This window comes from Penicillium waksmanii (genome assembly GCF_028829765.1).
Source record: "Penicillium waksmanii strain IBT 27052 chromosome Unknown utg000010l:1.0-3698451.0:1.0-3701458.0, whole genome shotgun sequence".
Classification (NCBI taxonomy): Eukaryota; Fungi; Ascomycota; class Eurotiomycetes; order Eurotiales; family Aspergillaceae; genus Penicillium; species Penicillium waksmanii.
Window position 1 is genome coordinate 2527716 of NW_026643256.1, and position 26801 is coordinate 2554516.

Sequence of the window (26801 nt, forward strand, 5' to 3'; positions counted from 1 at the left end):
GATCGATGTACCCAAAATTAAGTTACTTGGGACGCTCATTTTTAGTCTATAACCCCCATATCTACGGTAATCTTCCACGGCTCATATATTTTAACTTCATGTACTGGTATAAATAGCCCAGGAAAGTACGAGGAACTCCGAGTCCACACGATTGGCTTCGTTCACACCTGGGCATGATGTGTTTCTTTAAGTGAACTTTTTTCCAGATTCGAATGGTACTATGTATACGAGTCATCAATGAAGGGGTTTATCTCAATCTAATCGTGGAAATGAGTAGTAGAAGAAAAAAATGCAAATTCCATAGGATTTGAAAGACGCCAGTCGCGATGCAATGCCATCCATATGCCTTGATTTTACGAATCCAGCCCAAATCCAATGCAAACGCCAGATAAAAACAAAAACCATCAGTCATCATCCTTTCTAGCAGGCTGTTTTCTCGTCCTGCGTCCAGATCCCCACCCAGTATCTTCCAGCTCTCTGATCTCACCGATAGCCACAGGGTCGGGTTTCTTCGCCTTCTCAACAAGTTTTCCTGCATCGCGCAAGAACTCCGCTCTCATAGCCGCAGCATCTGGGTCTTCGTAGTCTAGCTGCGTCATCTGGGGCGCTTGATTCTCTTCATCTTCATTGTCGATAGGTGCGAGCGTCTTCTCTGCAGTGAAGTCAAACTTGCCTCCGCTGAAAATCAATGACAGACTTCCTGTATTCTGCTCGACACGGCTAGTCGTGCGGGATAGAGAGTTTTCTCGAGTTGGATCTCCGCTCTCGATTGCACTGCCGAGTCCGTCGTCGTTCAATGTGTCAATCGAACTAGCCCGGGAGACTGGGCGCGTGGTTTCGAGTTTACGATTGGACGAATGCGATGGGGCGCGGCCTAGGAGAGGCTTGCGTTTTCGTCGAGCGGGATAGCTGCCATCATCGTTTGTCGCTGAGCTCTCGCTCTGTTGGCGTGATTTGGCCGCTTGGGCTTGCTGAAGAAGTCCCTTCAGTGCAGAATCTAGTGCAGAGGGCCCGGCTGGTGCGGCCGATTGATCTTGTTCGGGGTTTTTGGTAAAAAATTCGTTTGGGTCGGGATTATCTGATCCTTGAGCGGGTGATCCGGACCGTGATTCCGGTATTGTTGGTTTGGGTGGGACATCAGCCTCTTCTTTTGAGAAGCCATCGCCAACAATAGGTAATATTTGTGGTTTTCCCGTCTTGTTTGGCACAGACCTTTCCGTTCTTTCTAATGGTTGAGCAGAAAGACTTGACGGCCTTTTTCGTCCCTGGCCGCTGGTTTTATCTGAGCTGTTCTCGCTTGTGAATCCGTCGCCAGGCTTTTCCATGCTTCCGTGCTGTTGTGTTAGTTGTCTTTGGACGAGGTATGGCTCAAATGACTTCTTCTGGCCAGATTGCACGGATATCCAAAACCAATCACCAGATACGGCTGGAACTCCCCATTCGCTCGTGTGGCGAAGTTTGTCACGACTCGCTGTTTGTGGGTCATTGCAGATGAGAACTGAAGCTCGATGTGTCAAATACTCTTCGTACGTGGCACCCATAAGAGTAACAAGTTTAGAGAGATGTAGGAGGTCGATACGCGCAAAGCCCGTGGAGCATATCCGCATGCCCGAAAACCCTAATATGTTCAGAATGAAACCACTATAAGCCCGTGGTGAGAATCTTACCTGGTAAAGGAAATTTAGGAAACGGGGTGCTCGCAACATGGGTTTCTGGTGGGACCAAGGCCCTGGCGTCAAGACATCTCTCTAACCACATGTCCGTCACAACCTCACATTCGAAGGCCATGTCGTCCGTTGAGGGAATATTTGACCTAGGGGTGTTATATGGCACCATGATGTAAAGCCCGTGCCCAGTCTTAGGGATACTGGGACTAGAAAACTCGCTCAGTGACTTCACACATTGGGCCCCATTGTACCCGAGATGTTCTTTCAAGATCGTCATCTAGAAGGTGTCAGTTGTCAATGCGAGACACCAGGAGATTTAATTCTTACCTGCTTAGGAGAAAAGCCAAGGACAAGAATATAAGACCCGTCAAGAAAGCCACCGTTTTTAGATATGCTTTCTGATTGCTGACGATTCTGTGTTGTCTCGGAGAATGTCGTCTCGCTCGCAAAGGATTTGGCCGCTTGAATGACAGGCGGCCTGGGTTTTTCGAAATCGTCCTCTTCCCATTGATCGTGCTTTTGTTCCGTTGGCTCCGCACTTCCGAAGCCCATGCCGATGATATCGCCCCATATATTCTCATTCTGGCCAACTAGCTTCTGACTTGCAGTCCTGCGAAGCTTTTTCCTTGGTCGTGGATTGGCAATACTATCATCGCCTGCATGCTCTTTCCCTGTCTTTTGCTTGACTGCGGGTAGCGACCGGTTCCATGCTCCGACACCTTGTTCTTCCAATGATAGCATGGGATGGTATTTCTCCTCATCCAAGATCATTCCGCGCTCAACACAATCATGGAACCATTTCACAGTAACAACCTTGATATTCCATTGCGTTGCGAACTTGTATTTTTCACCCTCAGAATTGCGCGCGATCAAATGGGTGACGCTTTTCGTTAGGTCCTTCCGGAATTCCGCGCCATTTTCCATGGCCAAGTCGTTCATCTGATTGCGAAAAGCCACTGCACACAATCTTGTCAGCCTTCAGGTAATTCGGAATATAACGTAAGGCATGTCAATGCCACTCACTGTCTGAGAAACCAGTAATACAAATTGTCAGACCAAAGAAGGCAGGCAATTTATACTGTTCCTCGAGTGCCTGAGTATCGGTATCCTCGTCCTGCATCCACAGTTCCCGTACAGCCTCGATCCATTCTGGTTTTAAGACGAGCACATCGTTCCGTTCGCGCGCAACAAACTTATATTTTGGTGAATCGGTTGCTCCGACGAGGAGATGTGTAACATCCGAGGTAAGGTCTGGCTGTTCAATTGCGCCCATTTCTTTCGCAAAGTCCGCGAGTTGTGTCTGAGGATTGAAGTTGCACGTTAGTACATTGGGTCTTCGAGAAAAGCAGAGAGTTGTTGAGAACGCACCCTACGCTCTGGCGGTACCGATGTGAAGCAAATGACGGCACCCATGAGCGGGTGCTCTTTGTCTATGGTTTTGCGGGTTAGCTGTGAAGTCCATACGCGCTCTGGAAAGGGCTGTTTTTCAACTAACCCACGACTGTTGGCCCTGTCATCCTTCATGGCCCCGGAGCTGGCAAAACACAATTCAGTGTCCTTTGGTCCTCGTGCTCCGATTTTCTGTCAAGGTGTAAATTGACAAGTGCGCGTTCAGAGGGATCCATGGCTGGGATGGTTCGCGACGCCCTCATGGAGAAGATATCACGTGGTGATAAGCAATCCAGCTGCGGGCGGTGTGGTAATGTATCCTCTCCAATTGGTTGGGCTGAGAGAGTAAATATCATAGCTTCCCAATCCATTGGATATCCAAAGGTAGGAAGATCTCTGCTATCCGCAGTTACAGTTCTGATTTGTATCAGAATGAATCAAAAAAAAAAGATATGCAAGCGACGAGACTCGAACTCGCGCGACTTTCGTCAGTGGGACTTGAATCCACCGCCTTAACCACTCGGCCACACTTGCTTACGTGTAAGATAAGATCGACAGCGGTCTTATGCCCGTCAACAAGTCAATGCGGGGCCTTTAAAGAGCGGTGGGGAACCACTCACGTCCTTCATTAGCCCGTCACGCGTCTGGCTGCGCGTGTTTATCACGAAATCAACCTCAACAGCAATCGGTGTTTTTGTTCTCCCTTCCTTTCTTACCGCTTTGTTTATGCATGCTGCCCGAGTTGGGGCACGAGCTATTGAACTCTGGCGAAAAAATTTTCCGTCATTGTCATCGAATTGTCCCAAGAGACCATATTCCTCCGTGCCACGGCTTGTTCCTGAAGAAGTCGTGATGTTCAAAAAGGCCGTCAAGGACCACCCGGCAGTGGGAGCGGGAGTCGGAGTCGGAGCATCGACGTCGACCAAACCGCTGCAGTCCAATCTCCTCCGCGCCAACTCTCTCGTCTCTTCCAAGCCACAACCTCTTCAGCCCACCGGCGTCAAGCGAAAAATCGACATGACCACCAATACAGGCTCCTCAACCCTGGGCTCCCTCCACAGTGCGGTCTATTTCGATGAAAACGACTTTGACGATGACATTGATTTCGATATCGATGAGCCATTGCCCTACATCGCACCGTCCACTACAACTAGCTCGAAGCCGGAGTCGGTTGCGTACCCCGATCTTGAGATTCTTCCAACGAAACCTAGCAAACCAACCTTTATCGCGCGCAAAGCATCACCGTCAGATGTCAACTATCCCGAATTGCCCCCGAATTCCCAAGAAAATGCAGCACCCCCTAGCAGTATGCCACTGCCATGGTCCTCGTCGCCTCCGGCCCATTTCCAACCTCCGCCCAAACCACGAAACCTGCCATGGCTGAAGGAGACCAAGGAAGAATACCGAGAGCAGCCCAAGAAGAGCCTTGCGACCCCTAAACGTCAGAAACCAGCTGAGTTTTGGAATAAGAGTGCCAGTGCCATTAAGGATGAGCAGAAGGAACTCAGACGGGAATCCAAGAAACCCCAATACAATGATGCTGCGGCAAAAGAAAAGATCACCCCCAAAGTCGCGGGTGTTTTCCTGAGCGACGAACAAAGAGCCGTCGTGGAGGCTGTCGTGGATCGCGGGAAAAGTATCTTTTTCACCGGATCTGCGGGTACCGGAAAATCTGTTTTGATGAGAGAGATTATCAAGAAGCTGCGCATCAAGTACAAACGTGAACCAGATCGTATTGCAGTGACCGCATCAACAGGTCTCGCGGCTTGTAACATCGAAGGTGTCACCCTTCACAGCTTTGCTGGCATTGGGCTGGGCAAAGAACCTGTACCAGAATTGGTCAAGAAGGTAAGCAATTGCAAAATGACGGACATGTAAACGCAATGGAGCTGACAGCCAGCAGATCAAGAAGAACCAGAAGGCCAGGAATCGTTGGTTGCGCACAAAGGTTCTGGTCGTTGATGAGGTGTCAATGGTGGATGGTGATCTATACGACAAACTCGAAGAGATCGCTCGCCGTATTCGGAACAACGCTCGCCCCTTTGGAGGCATACAACTTGTAATCACCGGTGACTTCTTCCAGCTACCTCCAGTCCCGGAAGGTAGCAATCGTGAAGCCAAGTTTGCTTTCGCTGCGGCGACTTGGAATACTACGATACAACACACTATTTTATTGACGCACGTTTTCCGTCAGCGTGACCCTGAATTTGCGAACATGCTGAACGAAATGAGACTGGGCAAGATTACTCCGCAGACTATTGCTGCGTTCCGAGCACTTTCCCGCCCACTGGATTTCCATGATGCCCTGGAGGCTACGGAATTGTAAGCATCCCCCCTGATACTCGAAGTTACGTAGACTAACATTTCTAGATTTCCCACCCGCGCTGAAGTAGAGGGTGCTAACTCTGCACGGATGACCAGGTTATCTGGCGAAGTGATGACATTCAATGCAGTAGACGGAGGAACCATTACAGATCCCAAGTATCGTGAAAAGCTGCTGTCTAATTGCATGGCTCCGCCGATGATCAACCTCAAGAAGGGAGCTCAAGTGATGCTTATCAAGAATATGGAAGATTCTCTCGTGAACGGGTCCATTGGCCGAGTGGTAGCCTTCATGGACGAGGGCGCTTTCGATCATTATCGAAATAATGAAGCAGATTTTGCGGGTGGTGATGCCAATCCTGATGATGAAGACGACGCTGCTCTCCGTGCACGCAAGAAGCTGAAGCCAATGGCTCACAAAGAAGGGGGCATCGCTATGACGCGAAAATGGCCACTCGTATGCTTTATGCAACCAGACGGTACTGAGAGACACCTGCTCTGTCAACCCGAGACCTGGAAGATTGAGCTTCCAAATGGCGAGGTCCAAGCTCAGCGCCAACAAGTTCCACTGATTCTCGCTTGGGCTCTCTCCATTCACAAGGCCCAAGGCCAGACCTTGCAGCGAGTGAAGGTTGACCTGGGGAAAGTCTTTGAGAAGGGACAGGCCTATGTGGCCCTGAGTCGAGCTACATCTGCGGCTGGGCTGCAAGTCACCCGCTTCGAGCCGCGAAAGGTGATGGTGCACCCGAGGGTGGTTGACTTCTACAACAAACTGGTATCCATTGACAAGATCAACAACCCTGGGAAGGCCAAAGATACCAGTATCGATGATGATTTTGAGGGAGATTCTGCCTTCGATTTTCTCTAGTATAGATAATGAAGATGTATGAAGATCCATCGGTAATGATTTTGGTGGAGTTTGAATTGCCTATATATCTACCCATCACCTGGGCAAGCATAGTGATATACCCAGAATATCTGCAAACAAAATTCTACCTGTCCCGAATATGTATATGTAGACTGCTAGTGGTAAGTACTGGTACGATAGTAGTGGATAGCTTACTACTACATGGGATTTAAATCACACTACATAGTAGTTCAAGCTTTAAGTTGTCCTCCAGGGCTCTTTAAGGTTGCCCAGGTGCCGCTGCTCTAGTGCCCAAGTTAAGCTGCAGCTGCAGGGTAGTACCTAGTATGACGCCTCAATAAATTTCCCCCACACCCTGTTATCAGCACGTGACCATTCCTTCCTTCAAAGCTGCCCGAGGCCTTGCCCGCAGTTTATCCCCAGCACACCAATCCCCTCCCCAATTGTTCCCATCCGTGTTCAAGTGGCCATTTGAAACTCACCGTGGAACATAGTAATCATGGCGGCCGAGTTCATTGGTTACAATGTGCTCGTGAGCTTGCAGACTCCCCCGGGTGGGAAGCTTCAAGGCCAGGTTGCTGATGTGATCGGACAAAACTTGATGCTTCGAGATGGTAAGCCAAAGGATTCTATGACTTTGTGATCTGGGCCATAGCTAATAGTTCTCTCTGAAGTTACCCTTCTTTGGAATGGCCAACGACTCGCTCAGTATGCTATCGATGCATCCTCCATCACCGACCTTTCTCTGGAATCGACCGGTATGGGCTCTTCACAGCCCCAATATGCTCAAAACATTCCTATGGGAGCTCCGAAACCCAAGCCTAAGCCCTCTGTCAAGCCATCGTTTGTGGATCCCGCAATCCTGAGCTACGCTAAGCCCGCCATACTGCCCACTCAAGCCCACCACCCGGCGCCGGTCGCCAACGAGGTGCCTCCAACAGTCGCAGCATCTCTCACCGAGCCATTCAGTGACCTTGAACTGAATGTGGGCACTGGTAATACTCAAAGGGGCTCACAAGCGAAGGGATTTCAGGTTTTACAGAGCGTGACTTCGGCCAAGCAAACCACACGGCGCAAAGATCGCGGCAATAACGATGTTCCTGCACGAAAGCATGGCGCAGCTGCAAGTACCAACCCGAAAAGCAAGGGCTGGCGCCAAACAGCATTCGTGGAACCGACTACAGAACAAACCGAGGTGTCGCCCGAGAACCTTCCTCAGCCTGGCATGAAGCTGCGCAAGAAGAAGACACGCCGCGCCTACGCTGAGGACGCCAGCGGCTGGGCCACGGAGGATGCAACCGATATCCAGGAGCTGCCCGAATTTGATTTCCAAAGCAACTTGTCAAAGTTCGACAAACGGACCGTGTTTGAGCAAATTCGAAATGATGACACAACTGCGGATGAAGCTCGCCTAGTAAGCTTCAACCGGAAGCCAAAGCCAGGAACCAACGGCGGAAAGAACCTTCACTGGACAGAGAACGTGCTTGATAGCCCGCAGAATAGCGACACTGGCGACGATGCCGACGTCATCAGCGATGCTAGACATAGCAGCGAGAACATCTCTGGACGAGACCGATCACGAGCCGCCGGACGCATGCAATCCCGCAAGAGTAGCGGAATTCTGGCGCAGCCAATGGTGCAGCAGATTAGTGCTCTTGGTCGTAGCCAACTCAACATTTCTCGCACCACAAGTCCTCGCCCCGGCCGATCGTCCGTGTCCCCCATGGTTGGCCCTAGTGTCTCTGGGGCGTCGCTACGGCTTACCACCACTAGCCGGAGCTGCCCGACTGTTAGTCCACTGCAAACACTCGAGGTTGAGCAAATCGCCGTTGCTGAATTCGGCCTCACCGAAGATATCATGACGGAGAATGCCGGTCGGGGCATTGCTGAGGCAGCAGTTGCCAATCTTGCCAGTGATGCTGCTGCCCCAACGATGCTGATAATTACTGGCAATCACAGAACTGGGGCTCGGGCTTTCGCCGCGGCTCGCCACTTGCGAAACCGCGGCCATCGTGTTTCTGTCTGTGTACTGGGACTGGAACACGAGGCTGAACTGCTGGAGAACTGCCGCAAGCAACTCGATATCTTCCGCAAGATTGGAGGTCGGGTTCTTAAGTGGGAAGATCTGTCTACTCGTCTATCCTCGGCTGAGCTGGTCCCTGACTTGGTGATCGATGCTCTATTCGGCATGCACTTGGCCTTTGATGAACTTCGCACCGAGGACCAGGCTGTAGCGTTTGAGATGATTACGTGGGTGAACCGGAGCAAAATCGATGTTTTGTCGGTCGATATTCCTTCGGGGATGTCAGCTTCCAATGGTAAGTGCCCGTACCCTAGGCTTGCATAGGCCTCATATTGCCCAATAACTTTACTAATCTCGTCAACAGGAGAAGTGACAATGGTAGAGGGCAACCCACTCTGCATTTCCGCATCCTCGGTTGTATGCCTCGGCGCACCGAAGACCGGCGTTCTCAACGCCCTCGTCTCCGGGCTTGCTTTCGGCTGGAACCTCACTGTTGCCGACATTGGCATCCCGCAGATCGTGTGGCGCAAGTATGGCACTCGACGTCGACACGGCATTGACTTTGGCAATCGATGGGTGGTTCCACTGCAGTACCAATCCTCCGCCCAGTAAGTCAGCTTGCCACGATGGGACTGATTATGAACAAAAACTATTAGCGGCGCTTTTAATGAGGTTAGGAAAATAGTGGGAAGATATAATGGCGCAAGCGGTGTTTTTCTCTCCTGGTTGAGATTTCTTTGAAGGCCTGGAGGTCTTTGTAAATGTATCATTAGCGAGCAGTCTACAATTTCAAATGTCAAATCTTCCTCAGCCTCCATTTGCTGCACTAACTTTTATACCTATCCATGGATACAGAGCGAGAGTCTCTCACAGTGATGTAATTCCACGTAGGATAGTAAGAAGAGCACTCTGCTAGCCCTGGAGTGCACTCCAACTGTTGCTGAGGTGAATTGGGTAGTTGCCAGAATAGGCAGGTGCGACGGCCGCGTGCTACGAGTAGGCAAGCAACTGCTCGAGTCCTCCCTAAACTCCCACTCTACGACGTTCCTGACCTTCCCCCATTCCAATACCATCACACCTGGCACCACGCGACAATGACAAAGCACCATCTCGTTCATGCTAGTACATCTCTGTAACAGATCATTATGCCTCGTTCTCCAAACCAACACCCTGCTCTCAAGTTTCCTGGCCCTATTGGCCCTTTTGGCAGCGATGATGATCCTGATTCTTTGCAAGCGGGAATAGGAAAGTAGTAAGTCATTGATTCCTTTCAGAGTCCGCTCCTATATTGATCAAAGACAACAGCCTCTGGGGGACGGATAGTTTGAGTGATGCCACACTCAAGTTTGCAGATAACGGGACTCTTCCAGTCCACAGAGTGATTCTTATCTGCCAATCTGCTTACTTTCGGAAAATGGGATGTGGCTCCATGATAACTGGAAAGTATGGCATCTCATATCTTACATTTTCCAGGCCTATCTAACATGTCTCGCAGGAAAGCAAGGGAAAAATCACTCCATTCACGGAAGACGATCCGCAGGCCATGATTGCGTTGATGAAGTTCTTCTATCGCAGAGAATACTTCTCCAAGGACGACTTCCCTAGTCCACTCGGATTCCTCGCTGCTGTCTACCAAGTTGCGGATAAATACCTCGTCCCACAACTGAAGAAAGACTCCCTACAGAGATTCAGATCCATGTTGAATGAGAATTGGGACTCCGATGATTTCCTCAGTGTCATACCACTTGTTTACGAAAGCATACCAAAGAGCGATCGCGGACTTCGGGACCTGGTGGTTGACGCCGCTGACCCTTATCTTGAGGAGCTTACGACCAAACAGGCCTTCTAAGAGGTTGGTAATATCGAGTTTACCAAGGATTTACTCTTAAAGCTTGGAGAAAATTTCTCCAGAGTGTGCGTGGGCTATGGTGCGCCGCTCTTACCGGAGAATGTCGATATGAGCCCTTAAAACCGCGGAGGGGTGAACCGGTATCTTCGCACTGGCGGTGTCGACACAACCCAACAACAGCCAACAACAGGAATCTAACATGGTAAATGCGGCCTCAGTTCATCTTGGCGAGCTTATGAAGAACGAGGCCCACCACAAGCTCGACATCGTCGAGTTTACCAGAGATGCACTCTCGAGTCCCGAAGATTGGCGAATATCACCACGCCAAAGGGTGTATAAGCTGTATGCTTTTCTTCGCAAAGGATGCCGAAGTCGATACTTGCTTTCTCTGCGGTCTGGAGCTGTATCTTCTTGAATATCACAAATCTTAAGCGGAGTTTATCAGGATGAAGTTTGATCTCTATTGTTACCTTAACGCTATGATCGTTACTTGTACTCATTTGCTTCCTTGTGTTATTTTATCGACCTTTGATCTTTACTACTGCAATATGATCTCTATCGTACTTCCCGGCTTATAGGTCTACATCGTTAGTTCTTGTTGACGCCACAAATATCAGGTGTCAATATACACGCTAATCCCGATTAGGCTAGTACTTCCTGCGTCATTCTCGCCGTCTCCGAGTCGAAAGTGAAGCCGAGCTGTTGCCAATGCTTGAGCTTCATACACTATGGGAAAAGGTATGTCAACCCTCCTGAGTTTGCCAAGGACATTTCACTAACATACTCGCGCTCTAGGAACGGACAAGCTTTATGTACGCGATCTGCCACATCTCCTTTATAAAACTCCCCGCCGTCGCATTTTCGAACCCTCGCTGACAATCGTTCGATATAGATTACACATTCCGAGTGGGCATCGGAGGATGCCTTCTCAGCCAGCGCTGGCGCTGGCGTCAGCAAAGCTAGACGCGGAGGTGGCCATGCGCCATTCAAGCGCCTGCCCTTCAACTTCTGCTCGCTCTCCCTGCAGCCATTCGCGCATCCAGTCTGCACGCCCGTAGGCACGATCTTCGACCTCACCAACATCTTACCCTGGATCAAGAAACACGGGACAAACCCCGTCGACGGATCACCACTGAAAAGCTCAGAACTGATCAAACTTACGATCGCGAAAAATGAGGAGAACGAGTACGTCGACCCGGTGACATACAAGGTTTTAACGGACAACACGCACATCGTGGCGCTGCGGAATACGGGCAATGTTTTTGCCTGGGATACGGTCGAGCGATTGAATATTAAGGGCAAACTTTGGCGTGATCTTGTTACGGATCAGGAGTTTAGTCGGAAGGATATTATTACATTGCAGGACCCGCAAAATGTCGAGTCGCGCAACCTGAGCTCATTCAACTATCTCAAAGACGGAGAAACAGATATCCTGGACGAGCAGAAGGCAGCCGGGAGCGTGAATGCCAATGCATTGGGCAGTTCGGCCAAGATCTTGAAGGCGAAGGAAGCGGTGGCCAAGGCGCGCGCTGAACGCGCGCAACAGCAGAGTGGCTCCACGGCTTCGAAAGCGATTTCCAAAACCGGAGCTACGGGCGCCAATGCCTCCAAATCGTCTGCGTCTCAGTCAGGGAAGCCCACGCCGTACAACGCTGCGCGTTTCACGACCGGCAAGGCTGCAGCGTCTTTTACTAGTACAGGGCTGACGCCTCACACCTCGGGCGAGTTGGCCCTTCTCTCTGAGGAGGAGTACATGTTGAAACGGGGCCGGATCAAGGCCAAGGGTTATGCGCGACTGGATACAACTGCCGGCCACTTGAATTTGGAACTGTACCCCGAATATGCGCCCAAGGCCGTGTGGAACTTCATTCAGCTGGCCAAGAAGGGCTATTACAAGGATGTCACCTTCCACCGCAATATCAAGGGATTTATGCTCCAGGGTGGTGATCCTACTGGGACTGGACGTGGCGGGGAGAGTATCTGGGGCAAGTACTTTGCGGACGAATTTGAGGGACCACTGAAGCATGATGGACGTGGGACTCTGAGTATGGCCAACAAGGGCAAAAATACCAATAGTAGTCAATTGTGAGTAGGAGACTGCGATGTACTGCGTATGAGCTCAGCTAACCCCCCCCCCATCAACCAGTTTCTTCGCATATCGAGCTTTACCGCATCTCGACCGCAAACACACTATCTTCGGCCGAGTGATCGATGATCCAACCCCTTCATCTGCTACATTGAACTCGCTCGAGACTCATCCCGTGGAGTCATCTACCAACCGACCCACGCCAGAAGTCCGCATCAAAGAAGTCACCATTTTCGTGGACCCCTTTGAGGATTTCCTTCGCCAGAAACGCTCCGAGGGCCAGACAGGCGCCGCCGGGGCCGGGGCCGGTGACACAGAACAAGATGACGAGAGTTCTCGTCGCGTGGACGACGATCGAGTCACCTGGACGGGTAAGCGCGTCCGCGGATCTGGCGAGGGAGCTAGTGAAAGCGGTTCGACTGGCGTTGGCAAGTATCTGAAAGCTGCGCTGGCCGATCGTGGTGGAGATGATGACGAAATTGTGGAGTTTGTGGACGAGGAGCCTGAGCCTGAGCCTGCGCGTAAGAAGGCGAAGGGGACAGGAGGGTTTGGAGATTTTAGTTCATGGTAGATGAGTGGCGTGTTGGCTCTACGGAGTATTCCTGTACATTTGAGGTTATTTTTTTTTACTATTAGGTATTATGGTTAGTATTCTTGCTCCTTTCGTGGAGATTTTGACTGTTAGGGGCAGTATGAGGTGGAGTTCAGGGGCATTGTTGGATCACCGCATAAAATATGAGCTATCTGCCATCTATGCCGCATTGGGGCATCGTGAGATACTCCAGTATTCCATGACTATTATAACTAGTATAACTAGTAGTATTACTATACAACTGAGTTAGTGGCTGGTAAAAGTACAGAGTTTTCTGCCAGGTGTCGATAGAAATGATGTACTAGTTACTAGTAGTATTGAGTGCAGGTACCAGTTTACCCAGTATACGCGGTATGATGATATGATGTGATGCTCGTCATCAGGTGTCAGTACGAGGACTCAGTAGCAGCCAAGCGATGTGCAGGGATTGTGTCCCCCTTTATGAAAATAACCTTGGAACCCACTAGTTAGTTTACTTTGACAGAATACTCTATGCTCATCTCCTCCTCCCTGCTCTCGTTCTCGCTCTCCCTCTCCCTCTCCTCCCAATAGTAGCTCCACTTCCTCCGTTCTTGGCTGCACCTCCGCCCAGTGCCGCGACGGGGCGGAGTTCAGATCGCTTCGGGTCGCATCACTCTTTACTTTACTTCTTCCCCTTCTCCATTCTCCATTCTCAACCACAATCCTACGTACTTAACTCTACGCATACGGTATGTTCAACTTTCCTTCTTTTCCCTGAAGAGACACTTGCCCGGGTCTTCCGGTAGGGCGGGGTTAGGCCAGCATGGAGCATGAGCATGAGGAGTGCAATATACGCGCGCTGGCCGCATCGGCGATGCTTGGTCGAGTACATCTTGCATGGCCCTGCGCTCTTCCCACGAACATTCCCTCTGTTCAATCGTCCTCCTGATCCAACTTTCTCCAACTTCCTTTGCCAATCTCGACTCCAGTCAAGTCGCCTCTCTTTGCCCTCCCGTGGTCCCCCCCCCCACAATCCATCCACCTACTACTTCTCCTCTGAACACCCTCACCCCCCATATTCTCTTTCTTTCAGCTTGCCATCGCTGGTCTTTCTCAAGAAGTGATCACCCGTTAACTCCTTCAGACCTAAAAGCTTCATTCCCCTCCTCTCCCCTGACTGGTCGACTGTTGCTCCTACCTCAGTCCCTCAACGCCCTCCATTCTCGCCCCGCGCCAAGTCCAACCTCATCGAAACCTCCCCCGCCATCCTTTTCGAGGGATACAATCAAGCTGGCAGGAAATAAGCGCCGTAGCTTTTCTTCTCAGGGTGGGTTGCTGAACAGAATGTTCAGCGGCTCCTCGAGCCCACCCAAAGATAAGACCGAAGCCACCACCATACCTGGAATCGACACGAGTTCCCTGAGCCTCCAGCCCGAAAACGCCAGCCCCCGCGACAAGCGATTCTCCCCGCCTGGCGCTGGCTTCTTCCGTCGACAGAGCGAAGATCAGGGTCCCGCCGGCGAAAAGAAGCGCAGAAGCAGCACCGTCACCAAGGCGGCTAACTTCTTCAGCACCGCCAAAAACAGCCTCTCCCTGAACGGTACGCGCGAAGGTTCCTCCTTCAGCACCAGTCCGAGCGTCTCGGAGAGTCCTCTCTCTAAGCTAGGAAAAATGGATCCCGCTCTGGTTGTCCCGCAAGGGTCCTTCAATAACTCCGCTGGAGAATCGGTACCGACTGCACGCTCATCTTTCCGCGTTGGCGTAACAGAAGATCGCAATCGAAAATGCCGCCGGACGATGGAAGATACACATGCCTACCTGTACAACTTTCTGGGTACCCCGGCCCCGGCAGGCTCATCTAGTACCAACGGCAACGACTCTCTGACAAGCGCGAACGAGTCTCAGACATCCAACGATTCCCTGAACGCGGTAGAAACAGACAATGGTTATTTCGCCATCTTCGACGGGCATGCGGGTACTTTCGCGGCGGAGTGGTGTGGCAAGAAGCTCCATCTGATCCTAGAGGAGGTCATGCGCAGGAGTCCGACGACCCCGGTACCCGAACTTCTCGATCAAACGTTTACCAGCGTAGACCAGCAGCTAGAGAAGCTGCCTCTCAAAAACAGTGGCTGTACTGCAGTGACCGCGGTCCTCCGCTGGGAAGATCGTGTCCCTAGCTCAAGTTCCGCTACCGGGTCTGCTGCTCTTGCCCCTGCCACTGCAGCGGTTAGCGCCAACTCGGAGGCCGCGGAGACACCGGCTCAAGATGCCCCCTCGGGAGGGTCCATTCCCAAGTTGCAAGATAAGGCTATTCGTCAACGAGTGCTGTATACCGCCAACGTTGGTGATGCTCGCATTGTACTGTGTCGCAATGGCAAAGCACTGCGTTTATCTTATGATCACAAGGGAAGTGACGAGAACGAAGGAAAGAGAATTACCAACGCTGGCGGATTAATTCTCAACAATCGTGTCAATGGTGTTCTGGCCGTCACCCGTGCCTTGGGCGATACCTATCTCAAAGATCTAGTTACTGGACATCCCTACACCACTGAAACCGTGATACAGCCAGATGCTGACGAGTTTATCATTCTGGCTTGCGACGGGGTATGTTTCCGTTCTGAATCCCCCTTGACTTTGAGAACATAACTAACTTTTCAAATCTAGCTATGGGATGTATGTAGTGACCAAGAGGCTGTCGATCTCATCCGCAATGTGCAGGATGCTCAACACGCTTCGAAGATCCTTGTGGATCACGCCCTTGCGCGCTTTAGTACAGACAATCTGTCTTGTATGGTAATTCGTCTCGATTCCAACCGGGTGAAGGACGTCGTGAACAATAAAGCAGATCCCATTGGAGTGGACGGTGACCCATCAGCCAATGTGCCTGGGGGTGTGAGCGAAGCCGACAAGATTGTGGAAGGTGCCCGAAGAAGCATGGCGAGTGCGGGCATTGCCGATAACCCCGAGATTGCAGAGCAGGTCCATGAAGAAATCCTGGAGAAAATGGCCCACAGCAACGATGATAAAGAACCGGGGCCCGAACTCAATATCACAGACAATCGCCAACTCCCCTCTGTGGATATTCTCAGTTCTAGTAACGCTCCTCAGCAAAGCAAATAAGTTGTCGGAAGATCTTCTTCCAGAGGGGCACAGCAAACAGATAGAATGCGCACATACGTTTTCCTTGTCTTCATTTTATGAATTTTGGATCTCATACTTTCCTGAGTGACTGTGACTGAGCCTGCCAGTGAAACATGGAGTTGTTTCTGTTGTTTACTTCCCCCCCACCACCCCGCTGTTCTTTTTCTATTCATTTTCTGATTTACACACGCTGCAAATCGGCGCCCGATTCATGACCTCCACACACACCAACCCTACCAAACTTGCCTTTTCGTTGTTGTTGCCATCAAGGACTCTCTCATAGTGTCCTGTTCTTGGCATATTTCCAATTTGTTGGACCCTTTGCCCTCAACCTGGGCTTTATGAGATTAAGACTTTTTTCAATGCCTTTCTTCAAACTTGTTTCTTCTGATATCTTTTCACTTTTGTTGTGATCCTATTAGGATGTCTGTATGTATGGCTATCTTATCGCACGTAAATCAAGGTCCGGTCGTTACACTTCTACACACTGGTTTAAGATTTTCTCAGATAAATCTTGCATTGTAGACCTCCAGGGCTGGAGTTTACTTTATGTCTACCTATTTTTCACTGTCTAACACATCTACTGAGGCCCTGGGGCCTCAGCTGCGGCTTTGTCATCCCACACTGCTTTATGGTCTTTGTGGCTTTCATATTGCGTTTATCATTTGTAGTAGTAGTATATAGTAGTAGCTATTGCTCTGAGGGCTTTTCCCTCTACCACAATGCATCAATGTGTGCCGCAGAGATCGCTCTTCGGGCTTTCGCCGCCGAAGCAAATCCTGCGGGGGCCTTGAGCATGGAAAAAGCCCCTGCTCCACTCAGAAGTATGCCGAGTACAGCAGATGGACCATTCTCCTTGATGCTGACCACATAATATACACCTATTCCAACATCACCAGCGGTGCCATTCAGTCTCAGAGTAGGAGCCACATCCGCCAACTCCAGGGCCTCGGCTCCCCCTTCAAGACAGGGAATCAGGAAAAGAATACCCGTCGCAAACCACAAAATGATGTTTATGATCTTCTGCTCCTCGTAGTCCTCTCCAACATCCTCAACTTGGGCCATACTCGACACGGATGATGACATCATGAACGCAAGCATTGCCGCGCTATCCACAACATCACTTGTCTCTCCTGCATATATGCTCAAGTTGGCAAGGGTGGCTGTGAAATCCAGGTTTTCATGGAATGCAGTGATGTTTGGTAATTGTTTCGAAATCATGCCCTTGGGAATGTCAATTGTGAAATCGTCTCTAATTCATGGCTTGCCGTAATTGGTAGTCGATCCATAGTCTTCAGTAGACCTGTGCATGGGATAGGACTGAAGGTTATGCCCATGGGATTCCCGGAGGAGTACGCTAACTATATACAGCTAGCGTATACTAATATTTATCTAACCTAAATAAGTAACTTTTTATATTTTGTATAACTCTTGTAGAAATATATATCTGCGTATAAGGTTCCTACGCCACTACTTCTATATGTATTTTACTCAAACTTTTTTATGATATAAATCAACTTATTTTCTTCCAAACTATAATCATTTTTTTTTTAAAAAATTATAAGAATTGAATAAGTTTTGGCAAAAATTCATAATATTTCATTAATTCATGGGAATTATATGGGACCCATGGGACCTGCCAAGACTCTCATGGGATGGGATGGGATGGGATGGGAAAATAATTAGTCCCATGGGATCTTGGCAAATGGGATGCGAATCGGTTCTTACTCCCATGGGTCCCAGATGCACAGGTCTAGTCTCCAGTCCAAGGGTTAGGTATACTTCATCATCCATATCTCACTGGAGTCATTGATGAAATTCCTGTTTTTGCCGCGAGATCATTTTCGAATTGTGTTTTATTATAGACGCTCCAGTACACGTTGACTGAATCGCCGAGCCCCTTGTCATGAACACAACCTTTGTCTGTGTGGTTCTTGAAGCTATCTACATCTCCACTTTGAATGCAATCGAAATATAGGGTGTCATTTGCCTTCAAAAAGGACTGCAGATTGTCGGGGGCAGATTTTCTAACCGCCTCCTCATACCAGCCAAACTTCTGGTCGTAATCGTCGTCCAAAAGGTCTTGATACTTGCTGAGGGACGCAGTAAGGTTTCCTGACAAGGCCTGGATAAGATAAATGTTCATGCAGTAGTCGTCGATGCCAGTTGCTGCCTCCAAATCATCCATATTGTCAAAGGATTCCGTGCAGTTGGTCGGGTAGATTGTTCCCAACCTTGCGCCATCAAAATCTTCGCTGACAAATTCTGTAAGATAAATCGCCCATAGCAGTTGCAGTGATATGGCCACTTTCCCACCACTCCCCTAAGCGGGAAGTCTATTTTTATAGTGAAACTTGAAGTTTACCCGGGACCAGTACAAAGTGCCCCAGATTACGTTCTTAATCCACTGTCAATAGTTGTCACAAACGTGATATTGAATTGTCTAAAAATACAATTTATGCAGTAAAGAGTCCTCACAGCTGAGTAGAACACATGGGGAAAACACAAGGTGAAATACAAAAGGCATCACCCATCTCGCCTGGGCCCAATCCCCAAAAAGAGATGGAAAAAATGATATCAACAGTGTAGAGTATCGCTCAATGCGGTCCAGACCAACTAAACAAAAAGGGCAACGAATTATCAAGCAAGAAGCGGTCATCGGCGGAGAAACCGAAACCGACTGCTTATTGGTCCTCCTTTCTCTCGTTGAACTGGTGCTCAGTAACGACCTCATCCGAGCCCTCGGGGCGAAGCTCAGCTCCAATGATGTGAGTACGCTTGAGCTCCAGCTCGCCGTGCTGCACATCAGCAGGCCAGCTCTCGGCAAAGTAAGCGTCGTGCACATCACGCCAGAGGATCTTTACGTCCTTGGCATTTTCGGGATATTCACCATCCGCCTCGCCGATCTCCACTTCCTCGCCGGAAAGGTCGGCAAAGCGTTGCTCCAACGCGGCGATGTGTTCCTGATTCCACTCCTGGTGTTTCGCCATGCGCTCCAGGGCTGCGCGGCGGCGTTGGCGCGCTTTGCGGGTCAGATATCCGCGCTTGGATGCCTCGTCCAAAAGTCCGTTCGCAATTGCCTTATCCTGGATATTCAGGGCCGCGGCGATATCGGCAACTGAGGTAGCCTTTTGGTTCATCAGAACACGTGCACGTTCTCTTTTCTCCATCGTCTGCCCGATTCGCTTCAGGTTGATCTTGTCGAATTCCTCCGCAGCTAGGGGGGTCCTTCGGCCGCTTTGAGTTCAGAAATTCTTTTGTCACGGTGATCATCTCCGCTGGCGGGGCGAGCTGTCGTTGCAGGGAGAATTCGCGGAGAAGTTGATAGGCGCGCAGACCGAGTCGTGCATCACCGAAGTGGACGGAGTAGTAAGGAACCCACATGTCGCGGCGGAGTTCAGCGGGGACGGTCTTCTTGCCGTGGTAGACCATTTGGCGGAGGAGGTTGGTTTTCTGTATGATAAAGTTGGTTAGATTAGCCGGTCGTGGCTTTTGCTTGGATGGAGGATAGAGCAGAGGGTCACGATGATTGATCAATTCAATCAATGGCAATGATAATGATTGAAGATACAGGATCTTAGGCATTAAAGCCTGTGATGAAAACTTACCTCCAGGTATCGAGTCAGGGAGTACACGACTTGCTTCGTCCGAACATTGTGGTAGACAAAGATGTGCTTGCCGTGAGCGACCGCATTCAAGGCCTTCTGCAACCGCACGCTCTCGCGGGTGGAAGCCTCCTTGAATGCATTCGAGTTACCCTCTCGGGGACGTCCTTGAATGGGGACGCGAGCCTTGGGGTCGAGGGGTCTGCGGACGAGTTTCGAGGTCAAGGAAGAGATCTTGGTTGCGTCCAGGATCTTCTTGATCGGCTTCGTGGCCGAGTTTGTGGAGGCCATTGCGGCCGGAGTTTGTGTTCAGTCGCTCGAAACAGAAGATTGTGAGGGCGACACTGGTCAATCTGTCGCAGAGATCGGAGTGATTGGGGTTTGGGAGGCGAGGGTGTTCGGTGTCGGCGGGAGGTGAGGACGGAGGTGGATTTTTTGACGGGGCAGCCGTGGTCTTGGCGGCCTGTCTGCAGGTCTCCGCATCGCCTTATCGCTTCTACTTCAATCCCCCCCATTGTTTCTCACGCGTCGAGTTGCACGATTCCGCTCGTGTTGGTGAAGCATGCATACTTATTATTCTTTACTGAATACCTACTGAGTACCGTGTCCCCCCCTGGTCGACCCTAGCCTCCACGAATGGAGGGTACGGGCGCCATGGATGCAGCTCCGGGGCATGACGCCGGCGCGCGCAGGGGAGGGCCGTTCCTTTACCCATGGGTATGTTGAGCGCCGAATGATCGTTTTTGGTAATATTAACATGTCGCAGAATCGCCGACTACGCAATGTAATTGGTATTTGGGTGCGCAACCTGGACGTGACTCCACCCGCATCTCGAGGCCGCGGCAAAACCATTGACGACGACGATATCCCCAATAGCCTGAAATCTCCCTCAAAATTCCTCGCGCAGAAAGCTACCCAGTCGCTGCACACCTCCCGATCATTTTCAGACTTGAAGTCGCCTGGGGGACAAGATCAACAGCTTGAAAACAAGAAGCAGAAGAAGCCTGAGCTGGGCCCGTTACGCCGCCGCAGTACTCTGCCTGGAACGACCCCAACCCTAGATCACGGCAGGAGAAACTCGCTGGAATTGTGAAGAATCGCATGGCAGACACATTCTTTTCGATTCACTCCGATGGCATTGAAGAGCCTTTGTATATCAGTGAAACCCTCAGGAGGACGACCAACCCCAGCTTTCAGTTCTTCGACTTAAATGCGTCGTGGCCGTTAGTGTGTCGACTTGATACAATAAAAATCAAACTATGGGTTCAAACGGAGGCCATGTCTGAGTTCATACTTTTGGTCGAGTTGAAGCAGAATCTACGGTACTTGCAATTCCTGGGGAAGAGTTTGGACAGCTTCCACCAACCGCTACCTACCAATTGCCTAGTTTTTCACCTCACAGATGGTGTATATGCTAATTTAACTGACATTCCTCCGGTGGAAAAGCCATTTGATGGCGCCAATCGCCGAGCTGTCGGCGACGGGAATGTTCTTACCACGTCTTCTTATGATCAGTTGATGAAAATGGTTAATTTGGATTTGGTTCTTCAAGACACGCTCGCAACAACGAGAACTATCGAGTCACAAATTGGCGACACTGTTACGAAAAATGAGAATCAGTTCGAGCTCGTTAGCAAGGCTGCGGGTGCAAAGGAACGATGCGATTCAACCAAGGGGCTTGTAGATGCCCAACGGAAGACGGTGCAGAGAACGACGAAGCGCAAAGATGATCTGAAAGCCAGCCTCGCATATCGTCGCAAGGCAATGGAGGATGGCCGAGCCACCATGGACAAGGAACGAACTCATCTTCCCGATGCCAAAGACAAATTGTCCCACAGTGATCAACTACTCAACCAGGCGCATGAAGAGACTAAAGGCCAGATCCGCCGAATCGCGGAGGATTTAATGAACATTTATCCGATTGAATCCATTCCAGACCAAACGCTGGGATTTACCATTCGGGGACTGGAGCTACCCAACTCAAGCTCTGACGGGTTTGGAGACGCTGATCCCAAAATTCTGGCCGCCGGTCTGGGCTATGCAGCCCACTTGGTACACCTTCTTTCCTTCTATTTGTCCGTGGTGATTCCATACCCGATTACTCCGAACAGCTCGGCTTCATTGGTTCGGGATCCCGTATCCAAGGACCTCTCGCAACGAACTTTCCCTCTATACCCGGTCGGCGGAGATTACAAATTCGGCTACGGCGTGTTTCTTCTAAACAAAGACATCGAGTTCCTGCTCAATCGGCAAGGTGTCCGCGTTCTAGATATTCGCCAAACTCTTCCAAATCTCAAATATCTTTTCTACATACTGACTGCGGTGACGCAAGACATACCGGCCCGGAAGTCTGGTGGTATTCGAGGTCTCTTCACTGGGCGGTATACCCCGAACTTGTCTCGTCGCAACAGCACAGATAGCGCGGTCTCTGGGGAGTTTGTCCCGCCGCGCAGAGCTTTGGACGGGGTCTCTCGTATGAGCGAGCTCAGCATGAAGGACGCGCCCAAGTCTGTTGCTTCTGTTGCTGGCCCGTCTGTGTCGCCCCGAATAGCTTAGGCAAAAGCTGCATTGGGTTTCTTCTATCTTTCAGTCGATGTTTAGCAACATACTGGGACGGATACATTTCTTTTCTGTACATTATATTTTCGGTACTTAGAGGCGTACGGTATATTCGAGCGGGTTGCATTTAGCGAATGGGAATGATTGCCACCACGGTCCGTGTGTATCTACGAAAGTAGTTCCCTGTACAATTTGGCCATATTTGTCTCAGATCGGACGTCATGGCGATCTAATGTCGAGATCGCCCGTGTTTATATGACCTAAATTCCGGTCGGTATAGGCTCATTGGTGCCCACGAGGAGAAGCGAACCCGTCCAATCCACTTAAGGGTTTGGCGATGTAACTCTTACACTTTTTGCTACCCCGCAGAGCTATTCTATTATACAATGGAAATCGGTGGCTGGCCGGCGACGTGGACTGCGGATAGTGCAGAGCCTAGAATTTGCTTTGTGAAAAAAAGAAGAGAAAAAAAAACCCCTTTGACCAATTTTCTTCTTGAATCAATCTCCGAAACTTGAACCCTCCCCCCCCAGTCCCCCCAGTCTCCAGTCTCCAGTCTCCAGTCTCCAGTCTCCAATGGCGGCATCCAATCAATTGTCGCATATATAAATCTGCCTCCCCTCCTCGGTCCATTCCAGACCGCCTTCCAGCTTATCTTCGCTTTGCATCGGCTTTCCCCAGCTTCGCCAATCCGCTAAACCCACCCTGCTGCAACAGACAACATGGGACTCGACGCGGATGTCGGCAAGTCACCGTCGCCCTCCGTTGCCCCGCAGCATAGGCGCGGCTATCAGGCTTGCGATCCGTGTCGCAAGCGCAAGGTGAAGTGTGACTTGGGCAGTACGATCAGCAATTCCTCCCCCGCTTGTCACCGGCTGGCTAATCTAAAAAAATTATGTATCAGGTGTCGATAATCCTCGTCCCCCGCCCTGTGTTCGGTGTCGTCGTGAGAGTAAACGATGCGAATTCTCAGCCACTCGTCGCAAGCGCAAGCTCTCCGATGCCGAAGAAGATGAAGAAGAAACTCCCGACCCCGGGCCCGTCCTTCAACGGGACAAGCGAATGATGATCGGTGAAGTCTCTGTGAAAGAAGCACCCACAGAAGGCTCTCCATTCCCCGCACCTGAGCCCTCATTCGACGTAGAGGGCTTTCGCGCGCGCCAACGATGGGCAGAACCAGCCCCAGCCCCAGCCCCAGCCCCGGCAGCTGCGGCCGCTGCCCAACGATATACCCCCAGCGCTCCCATATCTTCCTCGTCAAGACCTTTTGCCGATTCCAGAGCTTCGCGCCTATCGCAGTATGCTACCGGAGACCGTAACTTGAACTCGGTACCGGTATATGGTGGACAGCCCATGATGAATCGGACTGCGGTGGAGCTCTTGTCGCCAGCCATCACCAATACCCATGATGCCTTACATCTACTTTCAGAGGCGGCCGGCAGGACAGAGGATCTGAACCGCCAAAGCCTCGAGAATCGTTTCAATGCGAGGCAGTCAGTCTCATCCTTTAATTCCGGCCCTTCGCCGCTGGCACATGGCAACTCGCCCGGGTCTTTTTCTCGAACCCCGCGATCCGGTTTGTCCTCCAGTGGTAACAATGGCTACTTTCAGGGTGGCGGTACTGGGGTCGCAGATCCCCAGACCTCGGATGCCGCCGACCACCAGGAGGAGAGCTCCACAGATACTCAAGATCCCGGATACATCGATGCGGTTCGAGCATGGTCACGGCTACGCTTTGTTCGTGCCGGATGGATGACTGTAGAAGAAGGCATGAACTACGTGGCTTACTATTATGAGAACCTTGCTCCAATGAGTCCTGTGGTAACGCCAGACTACACACAACCCTCGACACATCGAACATTACTCACGGAAGAACCCGTGCTAGCAGTGACCATTCTCACAATTTCATCTCGACACTTGAAACCCCAGGGCGATGGAGCAAGCACTCGGGCATTCTACATCCATGACCGTCTCTGGTCCTATCTTCGCGGCATGATTGAACGACTATTTTGGGGTCAAGAGAAATTTGACGCTAACGGACCGGGCATTCGTGGGCCTCGAGGTCTTGACTTAGCGCCAACATCTGGACGACCGAATGCCAAGGGTAATTTGAGAGCACTGGGAACCGTAGAAGCGTTACTGATCCTCACGGACTGGCACCCACGCAACCTTCATTTCCCACCTGGCGATGATGAAAATACCCTCTTGGACATGGACGCTCAGTCATACAGTCGTGACAAGGACTTGGACAATGATGGCGAACATGCCAAGGGACCGGCTACCTCGCCAGAAGGACGTCTCGCCTTTCAAAAATGGCTGGAACCTGCTTGGCGGTCAGATCGGATGTCCTGGATGCTGCTCAGCACCGCTCAAGCCTTGGCCTTTGAGCTTGGTGTTTTCGACCACAAGAGTGACTCAAAAGCTGCCCCTGAAACACAAGTAGAACACTCGCGGAAGCTCCGACTGCGGCGGCTGATTCTGGTTTTCATAACACACAGCAGTGGACGGCTTGGGATTCCTTCCATGCTTCCATTGCCCGAGTGGGGTCAAGACCCGGCTTCAACGACAGCTGATATGAAAGAAGGCGATTCAGATCTGGATCGGATGCAAGATTGTTGGATGGGAATATCTAAGATTGTGTATCAAGCCAACCACCAACTCTTTGCTTCGACTGAGCAGACATCAGAACTGATCCGGACTGGGAGATATCGGGAACGAATCGATTGGTTCCAACCTCAACTACGAGAGTTTCGAAGTCATCTCGACCGTGTTAACAGTGAGTTCTTCGTTGATAATTACTCTGTCTCAAATGGTTAACAAGGAATAGTGTCTCCGGCCATGCGAAGTGTTTTGATTATTGAATATGAGTATACACGTGAGTTATGATATCCAGCCTCTTTATATCAGTGAATAGTACCCACTGACATGGCACAGGACTCTACGTGAATTCGTTGGCTTTACAAGCGGTCGTTGATCGCTGGACGACTATGTCCAACGAGTCCGGCCAGACCCAGCCTGCTCGGTCTGGAATGGGACCGTCTGCCGGTAGCACTGGCTGGTTCCGGACCTTGATGGAGCAATATCGCGTCAATGAGCAATACATCCAGGAAGTTGTAGATGCCTCGCGTCGGATACTGCAGACTGTTTTGGAAGGACTGGTCCCCGGCGGCCGCCTTAAGCATGCTCCTATTCGGACTTTTTTCCGCATTTTGTCTGGCATGATATTTATTTTGAAAGTAAGTTCTCTTCTTTGTTAATCAAAAAAAGAATATCGACTCACAAAACCCGCCATTTAGACTTTCACATTAGGTGCCCGAGAAGACGATGTACGAGTCTCCTTGGATCTCCAGGATCGGACAGTCGAGGCACTGCGAACGTTTGTCGTGGATGATGTTCACATCAGTAACACCGTTGCTCGATTACTGGAGCTTCTGACTAGTAGCATTCGTACACGCTTTTTGCGATTTGCGCCGCACGATCGCGGAGGAGATGGCGACGCACACGACCGCGGCTCAGCGCCGGTTTCACGAGCTCATTCTCCACCACGCGAGGCCGTATCTGGTCGCCGTGACGGCCCGCAAACCCCTTGGTCATCATCTCACGGCCAAGATGCAACTCCGAGCGGAACTGGATTGGGATATGTGGATAGTAACGGCGCCGGCGGACACCCGATCGGATCGGGTCATGATCCACTGGCGAATATTCCTTCACAATCCATCAACTCTTCCAGCCTGAACGTGTCATTCATGCCGCCTCCGCCATCCGTGTACTACAATTACTACGACTCGAACTCGACGATGCCTACCAACGATATAAATTCACCAAACCATGCTGTTTCATCGCAGGCTGTTGGGGACACAAATGGAGCGACGAGTACGTCAGGCACGCTAGATTGGTTTGCCCTGCCACTGGACCAATTCTTCAACAGCTCCACCGGTGTTGTTGATCAAGGTTTGGGTGGGACTGGTCCAATGCTAGGCGAATTCGATATGCTAGAAGTGCTCCTGAATGAGGGCTATGACGGCGGAAATGCCAACGGTGAGGGCGAGTCTGGGGGTGGGGCGCTTGCGTCTCAGTTTTTGCCTTGACAGCTCTCTGACAGCCCCGGCAGCCGTTAATTCCGGCTGAGGGTCTGCCTCGAACTCCGCTTCGAACTCGATGAGACACGTACTTTATTTTCTCTTGCATTGTGCCCCTTTCCCCGTTTGACGATATATACCCCCCCTTACGAAAAACCCCCGCCTGGTGCTTTTTGTTAGCATTTTTTGGGCCGTGATTGGTCGACGTAGCAATTTGGTTGAAACATGACCTTTTTCTCCTACATTTTCTCCTGCCTTCTTCGTACCTGTCATCTAGATCATTCTTATTTTCTCTCTACTCCGTAATACGTACGCCTTGCTGCCTTCCCCTTTCTCAAGCATTTTTTTTTATATTAATTGGATCACCGACGGAGTATTGAAGATCGAGATTAAAGGTCACTATGCGGTCTCCGTCGGTCTCAAGATTGCGGGGCCCTAGTTTCATCGGTTTCATCGCGTGATGGCGGATCTTCACATGCTTAATCTTTAGCTTTGAATCTTTCAGCCTTGTAGAATAGGTTACCGGGTGGCTTGGCCTAGAGATAGATATTTTATCCTAGAGAACAGGGGGGGGGGGGAAGTTGATATACGGAGTAAAAGGGAGGGTAAGAACCATCAGCTTGCATTGGAAATTAGGTATTGAATGGAAATACCCATTAC

The 26801-nt window shown here is 50.6% G+C and overlaps 11 protein-coding genes across 11 annotated transcripts; 7 read left to right on the plus strand and 4 right to left on the minus strand.

The window, feature by feature from the left end:
* Window positions 1–404: 404 nt before the first annotated feature.
* On the minus strand, window positions 405–3080 carry N7481_012892 (uncharacterized protein; the record flags this gene model as incomplete). Its single annotated transcript, XM_057272111.1, has 5 exons — window positions 405–1618; window positions 1668–1944; window positions 1995–2623; window positions 2691–2967; window positions 3036–3080. 5 exons carry the CDS (start codon window positions 3078–3080, stop codon window positions 405–407), a joined length of 2442 nt encoding a protein of 813 aa, XP_057116299.1.
* An 828-nt stretch (window positions 3081–3908) lies between these two features.
* Window positions 3909–6246, plus strand: N7481_012893 (DEAD/DEAH box helicase; the record flags this gene model as incomplete). Its single annotated transcript, XM_057272112.1, has 3 exons — window positions 3909–4904; window positions 4960–5378; window positions 5427–6246. 3 exons carry the CDS (start codon window positions 3909–3911, stop codon window positions 6244–6246), a joined length of 2235 nt encoding a protein of 744 aa, XP_057116300.1.
* Window positions 6247–6745: 499 nt separating this feature from the next.
* N7481_012894 (mRNA decapping enhancer EDC3) lies at window positions 6746–8881 on the plus strand (the record flags this gene model as incomplete). Its single annotated transcript, XM_057272113.1, has 3 exons — window positions 6746–6860; window positions 6921–8564; window positions 8637–8881. 3 exons carry the CDS (start codon window positions 6746–6748, stop codon window positions 8879–8881), a joined length of 2004 nt encoding a protein of 667 aa, XP_057116301.1.
* A 931-nt stretch (window positions 8882–9812) lies between these two features.
* On the plus strand, window positions 9813–10118 carry N7481_012895 (uncharacterized protein; the record flags this gene model as incomplete). The annotated part of the gene is made up of 1 exon (XM_057272114.1): window positions 9813–10118. The coding sequence occupies one exon, from the start codon at window positions 9813–9815 to the stop codon at window positions 10116–10118; it is 306 nt and encodes a 101-aa protein (XP_057116302.1).
* Window positions 10119–10846: 728 nt separating this feature from the next.
* N7481_012896 (PPIL2 family peptidylprolyl isomerase) lies at window positions 10847–12775 on the plus strand (the record flags this gene model as incomplete). Its single annotated transcript, XM_057272115.1, has 4 exons — window positions 10847–10856; window positions 10914–10930; window positions 11011–12203; window positions 12265–12775. 4 exons carry the CDS (start codon window positions 10847–10849, stop codon window positions 12773–12775), a joined length of 1731 nt encoding a protein of 576 aa, XP_057116303.1.
* Window positions 12776–14101: 1326 nt separating this feature from the next.
* Window positions 14102–15877, plus strand: ptcG (type 2C protein phosphatase PTC1; the record flags this gene model as incomplete). Its single annotated transcript, XM_057272116.1, has 2 exons — window positions 14102–15361; window positions 15422–15877. The coding sequence occupies 2 exons, from the start codon at window positions 14102–14104 to the stop codon at window positions 15875–15877; spliced, it is 1716 nt and encodes a 571-aa protein (XP_057116304.1).
* An 839-nt stretch (window positions 15878–16716) lies between these two features.
* N7481_012898 (uncharacterized protein) lies at window positions 16717–17119 on the minus strand (the record flags this gene model as incomplete). The annotated part of the gene is given in 2 exon segments (XM_057272117.1): window positions 16717–16760; window positions 16780–17119. 2 exon segments carry the CDS (start codon window positions 17117–17119, stop codon window positions 16717–16719), a joined length of 384 nt encoding a protein of 127 aa, XP_057116305.1.
* A 565-nt stretch (window positions 17120–17684) lies between these two features.
* On the minus strand, window positions 17685–18086 carry N7481_012899 (uncharacterized protein; the record flags this gene model as incomplete). Its single annotated transcript, XM_057272118.1, has 1 exon — window positions 17685–18086. The coding sequence occupies one exon, from the start codon at window positions 18084–18086 to the stop codon at window positions 17685–17687; it is 402 nt and encodes a 133-aa protein (XP_057116306.1).
* A 496-nt stretch (window positions 18087–18582) lies between these two features.
* N7481_012900 (mitochondrial 54S ribosomal protein mL67) lies at window positions 18583–19794 on the minus strand (the record flags this gene model as incomplete). The annotated part of the gene is made up of 3 exons (XM_057272119.1): window positions 18583–19107; window positions 19163–19351; window positions 19507–19794. 3 exons carry the CDS (start codon window positions 19792–19794, stop codon window positions 18583–18585), a joined length of 1002 nt encoding a protein of 333 aa, XP_057116307.1.
* A 345-nt stretch (window positions 19795–20139) lies between these two features.
* On the plus strand, window positions 20140–22059 carry N7481_012901 (putative UV radiation resistance protein (UVRAG); the record flags this gene model as incomplete). The annotated part of the gene is made up of 3 exons (XM_057272120.1): window positions 20140–20220; window positions 20270–20520; window positions 20565–22059. 3 exons carry the CDS (start codon window positions 20140–20142, stop codon window positions 22057–22059), a joined length of 1827 nt encoding a protein of 608 aa, XP_057116308.1.
* A 725-nt stretch (window positions 22060–22784) lies between these two features.
* On the plus strand, window positions 22785–26150 carry N7481_012902 (uncharacterized protein; the record flags this gene model as incomplete). The annotated part of the gene is made up of 5 exons (XM_057272121.1): window positions 22785–22902; window positions 22967–24838; window positions 24890–24937; window positions 24997–25298; window positions 25359–26150. 5 exons carry the CDS (start codon window positions 22785–22787, stop codon window positions 26148–26150), a joined length of 3132 nt encoding a protein of 1043 aa, XP_057116309.1.
* Window positions 26151–26801: the final 651 nt, after the last annotated feature.